The 15,461-nt window shown below is 53.3% G+C and overlaps 1 protein-coding gene across 1 annotated transcript; it reads left to right on the top strand.

Annotated features, from left to right (window-relative positions):
- Positions 1–1,867: 1,867 nt before the first annotated feature.
- On the top strand, positions 1,868–14,849 carry MAP1LC3A (microtubule associated protein 1 light chain 3 alpha; the record flags this gene model as incomplete). Its single annotated transcript, XM_054399046.1, has 3 exons — positions 1,868–1,923; positions 13,006–13,112; positions 13,616–14,849. Coding segments are annotated over 3 exons (326 nt in total), but the record flags the coding sequence as incomplete, so codon positions are not given.
- Positions 14,850–15,461: the final 612 nt, after the last annotated feature.

Here is a 15,461-nt window from a genome sequence, read left to right as displayed (position 1 = left end):
TCTTCATCATCTCCACTCTCAATCTCCCCTCTCCCAGCTCAAAGCCATTGTCCCTCATGCTGGCACTCCCAGCCCCTGGCAAAAGTCCCTCCCCAGCTCTCCTGGAGCCCTCTTCAGGTACTGGAAAGCTGCTCTGAGGTCTCCCTGGACCTTTTCTTCTCCAGCTCCCTCAGCCTGACCCCATAGGGAACATATTAAAATTCCCCAAGTAAAAGGACACACAGTGCAGTGCTACACAGATGCTGAGAGGAATTTATTCCCAGTCTCCAGTCTAAATCTCTCCTCCTCAAGCTTTAATCCACTCCCTCTTGTCCTATCACAACACCAATCCTTATGTACTCAACTGACTCACTTGGTTTCCATGTCTGTTGCCCAGTTTCCCCAGGCAGGGTAACCTGTCCCCACCTTGGGGATGGTGGCACGGAGTCCTGAAGGGTGCTTGGTCACTGAAGCTGACATCTGGCTGCCTGTGTGTGGGAGTTTTAGGCTATGCCTTTAAAATTTTTCACAGATCTCGAGCAAAAAGTAGTAAAATGTAAATAAATCACTATTAGGCATTAAAAGGAAAATCATAGTAGTTCTAAACTATCCTGTTGGGGAGATATCTACCATCATCCAAGTGCCAGGTGCTGCACTTTGGCCACAACAACCCCAAGCAGAGCTACAGGCTGGGGTCAGAGTGGCTGAGAGCAGCCAGGTGGAAAGGGACCTGGGGGTACTGGTTGACAGCAGCTGAACATGAGCCAGCAGTGTGCCCAGGTGGCCAAGAGAGCCAATGGCATCCTGGCCTGCATCAGGCATAGTGTGGCCAGCAGGAGCAGGGAGGTCATTGTACCCCTGGACACAGCACTGGGTAGGCCACACCTTGAGTACTGTGTCCAGTTCTGGATCCCTCAGTTTAGGAAAGATGTTGAATTGCTGGAGCATGTCCAGAGAAGGGCAACGAGGCTGGGGAGAGGCCTTGAGCACAAGCCCTATGAGGAGAGGCTGAGGGAGCTGGGACTGTTTAGCCTGGAGAAGAGGAGGCTCAGGGGAGACCTCATTGCTCTCTACAACTACCTGAAGGGAGATTGTAGCCAGGAGGGGTTTGGTCTCTTCTCCCAGGCAACCAGCACCAGAACAAGAGGACACAGCCTCAAGCTGTGCCAGGGGAGGTTTAGGCTGGAGGTGAGGAGAAAGTTCTTCACAGAGAGAGTGGTTGGCCATTGGAATGTGCTGCCCAGGGAGGTGGTGGAGTCCCCATCCCTGGAGGTGTTCAAGAGGGGATTGGATGTGGCACTTGGTGCCATGGTTTAGATAGGCATGAGGTGTAGGGTGACAGATTGGACTCGATGATCTTTGAGGTCTCTTCCAGCCTTCTTGATTCTATGATTCTATGATTCTATAAGATTTGGCATTAACTTCTATTGGTATTAACTTCTATTATCTCCCATAAGATTGGTATTAACTTCTCTGCTTCTGTCTCTTGTCCTTTTTGTACAGGGGGGCAAGGGGGAAGCAGGGAGGGACAAGCTGTAGCAGCTCCCCTGGTCTTTGGCCAGGGGGTTCCTTGTGCTGTTCATTAATTGCAAATCCCTGTAAATATGGTAAATCCTGTGGATTTTGTGCCTATTCATTGCATTCCATTGTAGGTTGTAGTTTTGCTTCCATTTGCTTCCAGCTGAGCTGGGCTGGCAAAGTTAATGTTGCGGGGGAGTTCTCAACCCAGCACACTGTGTCACTGCTGCAGAGTGCTCAGGAGAGGCCTGAGGAGCAGAACTTGCATTCCTTTGTTAGTCTGTGACTTGCAGGGGGGGTACCTGGTTGTGGCCTGAGGTGGCACAGCCGTGGTGGTTCTGACTTTGCTTCTTTGCTTCTCTGCTTGCAGCGGATCGGTGTAAAGAAGTGCAGCAGATCCGAGAGCAGCACCCGAACAAGATCCCGGTGAGTTGCCATCCTCACTCCTTTCCAGCGGGCCTCCTTCTCTTCTTCTCAGCACCCCCTGTGCTGCTGGGGAGCCTCCACCAGCCAGCCACAGAGCTGACAAGACTTTGCTCCCCAGGATCAACACAAGATGCTCTCCAGTGCCTTGTGCTCAGCAGCAGACCACATCCTCAGCAGGGCAAACTCCAAGCTGCCTGCCTGCCTTGAGACCAAGCACTGACCTGAGCTCAGAGCTGCTTCCAAGCTGTTGCAGCAGGAGGAAACTCTGAATTGGTGTTGGGGGTTTTGTTGTTTTGGGTTTTGTTGTAGTAGCTACCTGACTTTTCCTGCTAAGGATTTCTCTGCACCTGCCCAGAGATGATCTTTGCTGTGTTGAGGGCAGAGAGACTCTGGTAGGATGATTCCTGCCACAGCCAAATGGTCACAGCCATTCTGTGCTTTCCCAGCACCCACTGTTGACAGAGAATCATAGAAGGGTAAGGTTGATCTCTGGAGATCCTCAAGTCCAAGCCCCCTGCCAGAGCAGGGTCACCCAAGGCAGGTCACCCAGAAACACATCCAGGTGGAGCTTGAACATCTCTAGAGAAGGAGACTCCACAACCTCTCTGGGCAGCCTGCTCCAGGCCTCCAGCACCCTCACACCAAAGAAGTTTCTCCTTATGTTGAGGTGGAACCTCCTGGGTTCCAGGTTGTGTCCCTTGCCCCTTGTCTTGTCCCAGGACACCATCAAAAAGAGCCTGGCCCCTTCTGCTTGGCACAGCACCTTCTTGACCTGTGTGCCTGAGATTGAATTGTCTCCAGTTCCTCCTCCCCTGTCAGCCCTAATGTGCTGTCCTGCTCTTTGCCTGTGGCTGTGATATCTTAGCTGAGTATTTGCTTCTCTTCCTGAGAGGATGGAGAACTTAGGAAGTTCATGCTCAGGGCAGTCTTTGCAATACCATAGCATGTGTGACCAAAACATGGGACATGCTCCTAGCTCAGGTTGCTCTCAATGTTGGCTGTACATCAGCCTTGTCTTAAAATTGCATCCATTCTCTCAGGCTTTAGTCTCCAAGGGCTAATGTCTCAATCTTCTCTGGGCACATTCTATTCCATCCCTGCCTTGTCCTTACAACCACAGAACTGTTGAGGCTGGAAGAGGCCTTTGAGATAAGTCCAACAGCTCACCCAGAGCTCACCATCCCAGCACTGCTGCTAAGCCACTGCCACTGACCCACGGACCCATGTCCCTCAGCACCACATCCATGCAGCTTTGAAACACCTCCAGGGATGGGGACTCCACCACCTCTCTGAGCAGCCTGTTCCAGTCCCTGACCACTCTTGCAGCAAAGGAATTGTTCCTCAAATCCATCCTGACCCTCCCCTGGCACAACTTGTGGCTGTTGCCTGTTGTCCTGTCACTTGTTGCGTATGGGAGGAGACCAACCCCCACCTGGCTGCAGCCTCCTTTCAGGGAGTTGTAGAGAGTGATGAGGTCTCCCCTCAGCTTCCTCACTAACCAACCCCAGTCCCTCAGCTGTTCCTCACAGGACTTGTGTTCAAGGCTCTGCAGCAGCTTGGTTGCTCTTCTCTGGACATGCCTCAGCACCTCAATGTCCTTCTTGGAGGGAGGAGCCCAAACCTGAACACAGTACTCAAGATGTGGCCTCAGCAGTACTGAATAGAGGAGGACAATCACATCCCCAGACCTGCTGCCCACACCATTACTGATCCAGGCCAGGCTGCTGGTGCCCTTCTTGGCCACCTGGGCACACCCTGGCTCATGTTCAGTCAGCCATCAAGCAACACCCCCAGGTCCTTTTCTGCCCTGGGCAGTTTCCAGCCATTGTGCCCCAAGCCTGGAGCCTTCATGGGGTTGTTGTGGCCCAAGATTCAGACTGGACATGAGGAAGAAGTTCTTCCCCATGAGAGTGGTGAGAGCCTGGAATGGGTTGTCCAGGGAGGTGGTTGAGGCCCCATCCCTGGAGGTGTTTAAGGCCAGGCTGGATGAGGCCTGATCTGGTGTGAGGTGTCCCTGCCCATAGCAGGGGGGTTGGATCTGGCTGCTCCTTGTGGTCCCTTCCAGCCCTGACTGATTCTGTGATTCTAAGTGCAGCACTCAACACTTGACCTTGTTGAATCTCATCCCATTGACCTCAGCCCTTTGATCCAGCCTGGCCAGGTCTCTCTGCAGAGCCTTCCTGCCCTCCCAGCAGATCCACAGAGCCTTCCTGCTTGGTTCTTCTTTTGATTTTAGCACAATACCTTTGAGCAAAATGAATCCTTTCTCTTTCTTGTCTTCTGCCACTACTGTGGTGTCCCCATGCCAGCTCAGCAGAGCAGGACTTGCTCCTTCCAGCAACCTGAGTACCAGCACACTGTGCCATCCATACATGTACTGAGCACTGGTTTGGACGTGGTTTTCATGGCATTAGGCTGGCTCTGCATGTCCCCAGGGCTGTGGCAGAGCTGGGACAGTGCCTTAAGGCTCTAGCAGCAAGGACAGACACCAGCTGCGTGTCACATACACACATGTGCACAGATCAAGGACCTGCACACACAGGCATGGTGCCAGGGAAATGAAGGCAAGGAGCCAGAGCTCTGCATCCATCTGCAGAATGTTACTGGCACTACTGGAATGTGGTGGGAGAGATTCCATGCTGGAGTGCTTTCTGTGCTGGGGTCAAACACCACATGCCCCAGGAGAAGGCTTCTGTGTCACCAGGACCTGGCTGCTGGTGTGATGGTCTGGGGAGTTGTGTGTGTGCAGAGAGGTTTGGCCATGGCAGAGACCTGAGGGCTCCCACCCTGCTCCAGTGACCTGCTCAGTGCCTTACTGTCCTTGGGAGTGTCCTGAGTGCCAGCTTGGTGAGAGGATGAGGCACTCAGCTGCAGGCTCAGCTGCTTTGCTGTCCTGAGCTGGCTGGCACAGGGTGGCTGCATTCAGGTGCAAGTTCTGTGGGAGCAGTAAAAAGAATCAGGAGGAGAGAAGGGTGTTGAAGGCCTTGGTGGGATCCCCCTGTGTTTGTGTCCTTGGAATCTCTAGCGGCCTGGCCCAGATCAGACCCTGGCACCCAGTTTGATGCTGTCTTTGCTCTTTTGCCTAGCAAAGTTCCTGCAAGTCACTGTGTGCAGCTTTCAGTGCTTAGGGCTGAGCACTGTGAGCACATGTAGGGGACAGCTGTGGGGCTGAGCAGAGCAGTGCAGGCAGGTTGGCTGTGGGAACATCTTGGACTTCTGTGAAAGGCAGGAGCTGCTTTCCAAATCCTTGGGGAGGCACTGGGGATTAGCCAAGGGTTTGAGCCCAGAGCGCAAGGGGGAGTTAGGGAGAAGAAGGCTGAGGCCACATCCTTCTTGCTGGGAGCAATCACAGCAAACTGTGCTGCAGGTGCTGCCCTCTTCTTCCATCTCCAGTGTCTGCTTAGAACCCTTGGGTGAATCCCCCTGGGCTTTGCCAGAGTGCCAGGAGGATTCACAGAGTGAGTTCACAGAGCCTGGCTTTGTGCTCACATTTCCGTGCTGCTTCCATGAGGGTGTTTCCAGAGGAGGCTGAGGAAGGGCTGTGCCACCCACAGATGAGGGCACTGCATGGGGAGACAGCTGGTAGTGTGTCTGAGCCCACCAGAGACAAAGCAGTAGGTAACCTGGACTCTGCCTGAGGTGTGGAGTTCTGTGTTGGAAGGGAAGTCACATCCCAGGACCCCTCACTGGCACATGCCATAAGGAGACAGGCAGGAGCTGGGGGCTCCCCAGGGTTTTCCTGTCCTCCTGAAGCCAGACGTGTGTCGTCTCTCCTTTGCTGTCTGCACTCCAGGAACTGCCTGTGGGAAGTGCTGAGCAGAGGGGCAGGCAGCTCGTCCTGGGAAGGGCATGGCTGTGTTGGCAGTGAGGTGCTTAGCTCTGCTGGGCAGGAGCCTCCAGCTGCCCCCGTGGGGTGGCTGCTCCTGGGGCAGTCAGTGCAAGCAGAGAGTTTCCTGCCTTCTCTCTGGGACTTCCATCCACAGCTTCAGCAGATGCCCTAGAAATCATCTCTGCCCTGTTGGAGGATGGACCAAACTTATGCCTGCCCCTCAGCCTCCCCTGCTGCCAGCCCCAGTGCTCTCTTTCTGGAGCCCATGGAACTGAGGCCTGTTGAGGAGGAGCTGCAAGCTCTAAGCCAGGTCCAGCAAGCTATGGAGAGTCTAAAATCACTGAGCAACAGCTTGGGGAGGGCAGCAATGGGAGCAAAGCATTTCCCAGAGCACTGCAGTGCTGCATGCAGTGAGGCCTTAGTGAGTCCCAGGCTGCACAGCTGCAGAGGGGGGGTGAAGGAGAGCCACCTGCCCTGCTGGCAGGGAAGGCTGAGGCTGTGTTTCAGCCATGCAGAGAGGTCTCTGTTAGGTTATGTGATAAAAACCTCATCTGCACACCTGCAGAGAGTCCATGGCAGGAGAGGGAGTCCAAGCCATGCCCTGCCCCAGCACGGTGCTGGATGGAAACCCAAATGACAGACTTGGAGGAAGGGACAAGCTCTGTGGGCTCCTGCGAGGGCAGTTCTGGGGAGCTGCAGAGCCAGCGGACTGCTGTGATCCCCATGGCTCAGCACCCGAGCACCTCTGGCACTGAGGGGGTGTCACGTGTGTGTGTCATGTGTGTGTGTGTGACGTGTGTGTGTGATGGGGGGTGTGTGTGTTGTGTTTGTGTGTGTGATGGGGGTATGTGTGTGTGTGTGATGCGGGTGTGTGTCACGGGTGTGTGTGATGGGGGGTGTGTGTGATGGGGGGGGTGTGTGTGTGTTGTGTGGGGGTGTGTGATGGGGGTATGTGTGTGTGTGTGATGGGGGGTGTGTGTGTTGTGTTTGTGTGTGTGATGGGGGTATGTGTGTGTGTGTGATGGGGGTGTGTGTCACGTGTGTGTGTGATGGGGGTGTGTGTGTGATGGGGGTATGTGTGTGTGTGTGATGGGGGTGTGTGTGTGATGGGGGTATGTGTGTGTGTGTGATGGGGGTGTGTGTCACGGGTGTGTGTGATGGGGGGTGTGTGTGTTGTGTTTGTGTGTGTGATGGGGGTATGTGTGTGTGTGTGATGCGGGTGTGTGTCACGGGTGTGTGTGATGGGGGGGTGTGTGTGATGGGGGGGGTGTGTGTGTGTTGTGTGTGTGTGTGTGATGGGGGTATGTGTGTGTGTGTGATGGGGGTGTGTGTGTGTGTGTGATGGGGGTGTGTGTCACGGGTGTGTGTGATGGGGGGGTGTGTGTGATGGGGGGGGTGTGTGTTGTGTGGGGGTGTGTGATGGGGGTATGTGTGTGTGTGTGATGGGGGTGTGTGTCACGGGTGTGTGTGATGGGGGTGTGTGTGATGGGGGTATGTGTGTGTGTGTGATGGGGGTGTGTGTCACGGGTGTGTGTGATGGGGGTGTGTGTGATGGGGGTATGTGTGTGTGTGTGATGGGGGGGGTGTGTGTTGTGTTTGTGTGTGTGATGGGGGTATGTGTGTGTGTGTGATGCGGGTGTGTGTCACGGGTGTGTGTGATGGGGGGTGTGTGATGGGGGGTGTGTGTGTGTGTTGTGTGGGGGTGTGTGATGGGGGTATGTGTGTGTGTGTGATGGGGGTGTGTGTGTGTCACGGGTGTGTGTGATGGGGGGGTGTGTGTGATGGGGGTATGTGTGTGTGTGGGGGGGTGTGTGATGGGGGTATGTGTGTGTGTGTGATGGGGGTGTGTGTCACGGGTGTGTGTGTCATGTGTGTGTGATGGAGTGTGTGTGTCATGTGTGTGTGTGGTGCGGGGTGTATGTGTCACGTGTGTGTGTGTTGTGTGTGATGGGGGTGTGTGTGTGTTGTGTGTGTGTTGTGTGGGGGTGTGTGTCATGTGTGTGTGTGTTGTGTGTGATGGGGGTGTGTGTGTGTCGTGTGTGTGTTGTGTGGGGGTGTGTGTCATGTGTGTGTGTGTTGTGTGTGATGGGGGTGTGTGTGTGATGGGGGTGTGTGTCGTGTGTTGTGTGTGTGTGATGGGGCATGTGTGTGTGTGATGGGGGTATGTCACGTGTGTGTGTGATGGGTGTGTGATGGGGGTGTGTGTGTGTCGTGTGTGTGTGATGGGGGGGGTGTGTGTGATGGGGGTGTGTGTGATGGGGGGTGTGTGTGTGATGGGGGTGTGTGTGATGGGGGGGGGTGTGTGTCGTGTGTGTGATGGGGGTGTATGTGTCATGTGTGTGTGTGTGATGGGGGGGTGTGTGTCGTGTGTCGTGTGGGGGTGTGTGTCACGTGTGTGTGTGTCGTGTGTGTGTGTGTTGTGTGTGTGTGATGGGGGTATGTCACGTGTGTGTGTGATGGGTGTGTGTGTGTCGTGTGTGTGTGATGGGGGGTGTATGTGTCATGTGTGTGTGTGATGGGGGGTGTATGTGTCGTGTGTGTGTGTGTGATGGGGGGTGTATGTGTCATGTGTGTGTGTGTGATGGGGGGGTGTGTGTCGTGTGTGTGTGTGTGATGGGGGTGTGTGTCGTGTGTGTGTGATGGGGGTGTGTGTGTCATGTGTGTGTGATGGGGGTGTGTGTGTCACGGGTGTGTGTGTCGTGTGTGTGACGGGGGTGTGTGTGACAGGGGGATGTGTGTCATGGGGTGTGTGTCATGTGTCTGTCACATGTGTGTGTCACGGGTGTGTGTGTCACACATGTGTGTGTCACATGTGTGTGACATATGTGTGTCATGGGTGTGTGTATCATGTGTGTCGTGTGTGTCGTGTGTGTCACATGTGTGTCATGGGGTGTGTGTCTGTCATGTGTGTGCCATGTGTGTTTGTGACATTGTCTCACATGTCACATTGTGTGCGTGTCACATTTATGTGTGTGACATACTTGTGTGTGTCACATTTGTGTATGTCACATTTCTCTGAGTGTGACTGTGTAACATTTGTGCGTGTGTCACATTGTGTGTCCCATTTGTGTGTGATGTGTGTGTGTGACATTTTTGTGTGACATTTGTGTGTGTAACATTTGTGTGTGTGACGTGTGTGTGACATACTTGTGTGTGTGTCGCATTTTGTCACATTTGTGTCATGTCTGTGACATTGTGTTTGTCACATCTGTGTGCATGTGACGTGTGTGTGTGACATACTTTGTGTGTGACATTTGTGTGTGTGACATTGTGTGTCACGTGCGTGTGTCACCTTTGTGTGTGACATCGTGTTGTGTGTGTTGTTTGTGTGTCACGTTTGTGTCGTGTGCGTGTGACGTCTGTGCGTTTGTCACATTTGTGTGTGACATTGTGTGTGTCCTTTGTGTGTGTGACATCTGTGTGTGTGTCATACTTGTGTCACGTGTGTGACATTGTGTGATGTGTGTCGTGTGTGTCACATGTGTGTGTCATGTGTGTGTGGCACATTTGTGCGACATCGTGTCACGTGTGTCATTTGTGTCACGTGTATGTGACATTGTGTGTGACGTGTGTGTCGTGTGTGTATGTTACGTGTGTGTGTGTCATGTGTGTGTGCCTGCTGGGAACCTCTCCTCAGCCTTGCTGCTGCTGGGACCCGAGGGCATGTGCTGGTGGCAGCCTTGCCTCTGTGTGGCTGCCAGGTCTGGCCCCATGCTGCTCTACCTTTCTGCCTCTTCAGCCTGGCCCCAGGACAAGGGCTGAACTTTTAAATGCTACCCAAGCTCCCTCTGGGATGGGTCTGGGACCCCAGGCTCTGCCCTAAGCCCTTCAGCCTGAGCTTGGCTCCTGTTATTTCTGCAGTGAGATCTGGGAGGGGGTTCCCACTGCACATGCAGGTGTCCCACGCTGAGCACCCCCTGGCCTGAGGCAGCAGCTTGGCAGAGGCTGTGGGAGGGGAAGTGGCTTTGTCTGCAAACCCTGTGGCCACAGGGCTGTTGTATTAGCATTTGATGAGGTCTTTCCCTCCAAAGCTGGGCAGGAACACTTTGTCCCTTGGTCACCCATTGCTGGGTTACCCAACAGCAGCTCATCTTCTGGGAGCAGAATCTCTTGGATCTGTTCTCCATGCCCCCTGCCCTCTGTCTGCTCAGGGTACCGGGCAGCTGCTGCCTTAACAGCCAGGGCAACCTTCTCAGCCCATGCTTGGGCTAATTGAGAGGATTCTCCTTGTGGGATGGAACTAGCTGGTGATGAGGGAAGTCTGCCTCTGTTCCTGCTGGATGTGAGTGGGCAGTCAGGGTAGCCCAGGGGCAGAGAGCCCAACTGTGCACCAACAGCTGCTGTGTAGCTGCCCCTCTGTGCCATCTCCTGTTCAAAATCTGAGGTCCTGCTGCTGCTTCCCTGTTTGCCAGAGCAGCATCCCTGTGTGCTGCTGTTGTGAGTGTCCAGTCCCTTGAGCCTGCTCATCCTCCTTCCAGCCAAACACTCATCTGTGCAAGGAGGACTCAAACACAGTGGAATGGCTCTGCTGGTCTCTGTCCTTCCTCCTGGAGAGAGGAGGGGAGGTCAGGAGGCTGGTAAGGGGCATCCTGATGCAGGGTCTAGTCTCTTGCAGGAAATTGTTCTTTCATCAGGTCCCTGTCTTGCAGAAGGGGCTGAAGGAGCAGTGCCTGGCTTTCCCTAGTCTTCTCTGGCACTCTTGCTCAGTATCGTGAGGGAGCTGTGGTCAGTGTGGCCTTAGTGGACTCAGAGTGCCTTCACATACTGCTTTGACTCTCACTTGGACTCCTCTGTTCCCCTTCGGTGAGCTTCGTGCAGGGTGGGCTCTTCAGAGGGTGTTTAGGTGCAGAACTCTCACCAAGGCACCTCTCACCCCACCCTCATCTGGGACCTGCCTGCAACATAACTTGGCTCATCCTGGTGGGCTTTGGGATGAGCCCTGCAGCCTGGGGAGCTCAGCAGCTGTATCAGTGTGAGAGCTGAAATCCCCCCCACCAACAATAACCAGGCTAGCTCAGTCTGGAAAGCAAATGAAAGCTGTATTTACAAGCAAATCTACAATCTATGATGAAATGCAATGAATATGTACAAATATACACAATTCACAACATTTACAAATATATATACAATCAACAGAAAAGCACAACCAAGCTCCCTTTGCTTCCCCCCCCAAAGGGGACTTTCCCCCAGACCCCCCTGGCAGAAAGCAGAGAAGTTAGAAAGCAGAGAGGCTGTTAACTTAGCTCCCCAAGGTCAGTGTGTTATCTTCAGCCAGAAGAGAAGCAGCAGCAGCAGCAGCCAGACAGTCCAGCAAGGAAGCCAAGAGCTCAGACCCCGACTGCCCCAACTTTGCTTTGAGTAGTGGTTCTTAAACATTTCTATCTCTCTAATGGAAGTGTTTAGAACAATCATTATTTTGCTTTCTTACACCCAGTTGTGACTTATTTACATTCTTTAGCTTTCTCTGCTTGAACTTTGCAAAGCAAAATTAAAAAGACAGTTTTAAACCATCACAGCAGCTCTTCCCAGCTCGCTGGGCATCCTGCAACATCCCCAGCAGAGGGACTGACCCGGCCCTGGAGCAGGCAGGCTGAAGGAGGAGGCTGTTGTGTCACCCAAGGATCCAGAGAGGCAAATCCCTGTTTCCCGGAGGTTTGCCTGATCCTCTGACTCCACAGAGCCATCTTCTGGGCATCCAGTGTCTGCCAGCTTGCTGCTCCGTCCCTCTGCTCTCCAAAGGCATTTGCAGCCTGCCGAATATTTTTGGAGGACCTGGGTGTGGCAGGGAAAAATATTTTGTGGGAACTCCTTGGCTTCTGATGCAACATAAATGTTCAGTCTCAGCTTGGAGAGGACCAGGAACTAGTGAGTGTGGAAGTGTTTTTCTGTGGAGAAGGCAACCAGGGACTGAAGAGAAGTGAGAGTCAGAGGAGTACTGTGGAGGGAACGTATTGAGCTCTCTAGGCAACATTATGACTTATTTTACCTGCCAAAGACCTTCTTTCTCAGAACACAAAAAGTGCATCTCCAGGCTGCTTTAGAGGAGCAGGTGTGGCTGTTGGCAGACACTCAGCAGCAGAAATTCTGTCATTGTAATAGGAAGAATCACACAGTCCTAGAATGGGTTGGGTTGGAAGGGACCTTAAAGCTCATCCAGCTCCAGCCCCCTGCCATGGGCAGGGACACCTCCCACCAGCACAGCTTGCTCAGGGCCTCATCCAGCCTGGCCTTGAACACCTCCAGGCAGGGGACATCCACAGCCTCCCTGGGCAACCTGTTCCAGTGTCTCACCACCCTCACTCTTAAGAATTTCTTCCTCATCTGCAGTCTCAGTCTCCCCTCTTCCAGCTCAAAGCCATTCCTTCTTGTCCTGTCACTCCCAGCCCATGTCAAATGTCCCTCCCCAGCTCTCCTGTAGCTCCCTTCAGGTACTGGAAGGCTGCTCTGAGGTCTTCCTGGAGCCTTCTCTTCTCCAGGCTCCAGCCCCAACTCTCACAGCCTGGCAAAGATCATTGTTTAGCTGTGTCAAGCTGTAGAAGAGCTTTCCCAAGCAGGGCCACTTGCAGGGGAGGGCAGGTTGAGCTGTCCCCATGGTGGCACCATGCTGAAGGGCCCTGGGAGCTCACCACACAGTTGTGGCACACAGAAGCAGTGGCTGTGGGTTTCTCATCCTCTTTGGAATTGGTGTGTCTGAGCTATCCTGAGGAATGGGAGAAGTGAAATCCAAACTACCCCTTTCTGAAGGAATGTCTTGGGTGGCTTCTTTGTGCCTCCTACAAACTGCTTGCTTGGAATATCTGCAGCTCCTCCTGGGCCAGCAGGGTGATGCTGAACAGCTGCAGCCCAGAGCCATGGCACAGAAGGGAAGGAAAACGTCCCTTGCTGTGCACCATGAGCTCAGCCTGTGGCTTTGGTGAGGTTCAAATCCACCTCCCTTCTCTTCCACATCTCCTGCATATGGGAGAGGCAGCAGAATCCATCCTTCATGGCAGCTGTTTGTCAAGCAGCAGGAGCAGTCAGTGGTTCAGTTCTCTTCTCTTGGCTGTTCCCCACATCTGGCCCAGGCAGACAGGTGACTCTCTGCTGAAGGCAGCCTGCTGGTCACTGCTTACATCCTCTTTGTTTTTCATGGAGCCAAGTGGGGCCTTACCTCAGGTTTTCCACTTGTGCTGGTTGGATTTGTGTTTGACCTTGAGGCCAGCCCTTGGGGCACTGTGAACTGCACCTAACCCTTCCATTGACTTTCTCCCCAGGTCATCATCGAACGCTACAAAGGGGAGAAGCAGCTGCCAGTGCTGGACAAGACCAAGTTCCTTGTCCCAGACCATGTCAACATGAGTGAGCTGGTCAAAATAATCCGGTGAGTGGCATGCTGTGAATCTGTCCTCACCCACAGGCCCTGTACAGAGCGGTGGGATGAGACAGAGGCAGCTGCTGAGGCTGGGGACAGGGACATGAGAACCACAGCATTGTTATGTTGGGAGGCTTGAGGTGGGGCAGGTTCTTAACATCTGGTGAAGGACTGTGACCTCTGCCTTATGGGGACACTCCATGAGCTGATGAGGGGGACTCCACTCCCCTTCTTCTGTTCTTCAGTTCAGACAGAAGAGGCCTCCCCTCTGCTTTGCTCTTGCCAGCAGCACTGGGAGAAAGAGGCTTTGCAGAGTCCTGACTCAGGAGGCTTTAGGCCACCCAGCAGCCTATCTGGGCTGCTGGACCCCATGTCCTAAGCCAGTGGGAGGAGGTCCTAGCTGTGCATGCCTGGTCCCGTGTGAGCAGCATTGCTGGGGAGAGATAGAAGTTGCTGTCAGGGTGCCTTTGCCAGGTGAGTTGACCCAGGCCCTGCTGCCCTTGCCCCCACAGGCGTCGCTTGCAGCTGAACCCCACCCAGGCTTTCTTCCTGCTGGTGAACCAGCACAGCATGGTGAGTGTGTCTACCCCCATCTCAGAGATCTACGAGCAGGAGAAGGACGAGGATGGCTTCCTCTACATGGTCTATGCTTCCCAGGAGACCTTTGGCTACTGAGGCCAGCTGAAAGGTGGCTCACGGAGACAGACGAACTGTGGCTCACAGGCCCCCAGCCCTGGAAGACAACACAACCAGAGGCTCACAAGATGGGGACTCTGCTGACCCCCTTCCCATCACCCTGTCACCAAAGAGGCTCCTGGCGTGTGCTGACCTTCTCCAGCCCCTCCCCTCCGTGTCATTAGCCCTGCTCCCTCCACACCCTGCTCCCACCTGCACACATCCCTGCAGCCACCCCCTGCACACGGGGCCTCAGCTCCCAACCCGTCCCCTCCCTGCCCCCCAGCTGCTCTCCCTGTGCTGTGTTTGTGTGGCTGCAGCCTGCTGCCAAAGGTTTGGGACGGGGAGAGGACAGGGCACTGCCACCTGCGCTCCCAGCAGGGGCAGAGCTGCCTCTCCTCCCAGACACTGCTACAGGGCAGGAGGTCTGCAAAGCAGCAAACAGATGTGCTCTTTGCTCCTGAGTTTTAATTGATTTTAATTACACCCATATCAGATTCTTGGTGCTACTGAGTAGATGTAGGTGTCTCTGTAGGACTGTGGATAATGTATAGCCCCTAGATTTATGTTACTGGGTTGGTTGTTTTTGTTTTGTTTATTTGTTTGGAGGGTTGTTGGTTTTGGTTTTATTTTTTTAAGGATAGGTTGGAAGAGGGGGGGAGGGGGGGAGTGTCTTTCCTGTATTCTGTAGGTAAATAAAGCAGGCTTCATTGCACTTTAAAAACCATAGTAGATGTCAGAGTGGAATTTACTTTTAATTTATACAGGTTTGCCATGTCCAGTGCTGCTTCTCTGTTGATAGCTGCCCCTAGCTTCTCTCTTTCTTCTTCCTTCTTTTTTTTTTTTTAGATTTTATTTAATAAAACCATTTCCCTTCTCTTTGTCTCCCCATTGCATGCAGTGTGGCAGAGTTGACTCAAGGAATGTACCCCTTTATATTTGCTCTGTTTCCCTTTCTGTTTCTCATGTATTATACCAAAAATAAAAAAATTAAAAATATGTATATGACAAAATCCCACCCAGTTGGACCTCTACAAGGGTATATATATATATATATATATATATAAAATAAACATGAATTCAAGTTGTGTCTTGTAGGAATGTTCTGTTCCCCTCTCATTTGTCTATCTTCGTGTCCCTAATACATCCCTGGGATCTCACTTGTGAGGGGTTTGCACCCCAGTGTTGCACCTGTGAGGAGCCAAAGCTGCAATGTTGCCCAGGGCCATGGTTTTGCTTCTGGCAGTTCCCTGCAGCACAGGATTGTGCTCCCTGCAGGTGCCAAGCTGGCCTTGTGGAAAGGTCGTGGTGCTTTGAAGACTCTTTGTGGTTCTTCCCCGGTTCAGGAGCTGTTGGGTGAGGAATGAAGGCACAAACCCTGCTGCTGTCTAGCAACCACATTCCATAAACACAGAAGGCAGAGAATCTCAGAAGTCTTTTCAGAAGTCCTTTATTGCAGCATTGTAGAATTCCCAGCAATACAGAGTGTCAGAGTCCCACTAACAGCAGAAGTCCTGGAAGGCCTTAACAGACCAAGCAGCTAACAGAAGTCCTGAGCATGTCCCTAGCAGCATTCCCACCCCAAAGCCCTTGCCAGAAGTAGCTGATTAAGAGCAGCAGAAGTCCAGTCTCAATCTCCCCTCTTTGAGTTTCAATTCATTTCCCCTTGTCCTAGCACTACAA

The sequence above is a fragment of the Indicator indicator genome, unplaced genomic scaffold (genome assembly GCF_027791375.1).
Source record: "Indicator indicator isolate 239-I01 unplaced genomic scaffold, UM_Iind_1.1 iindUn_scaffold_324, whole genome shotgun sequence".
In the NCBI taxonomy this organism is placed as follows: domain Eukaryota; kingdom Metazoa; phylum Chordata; class Aves; order Piciformes; family Indicatoridae; genus Indicator; species Indicator indicator.
Note: the sequence above shows the minus strand (reverse complement) of the source record. Positions and strands in the feature narration are given on the sequence as shown.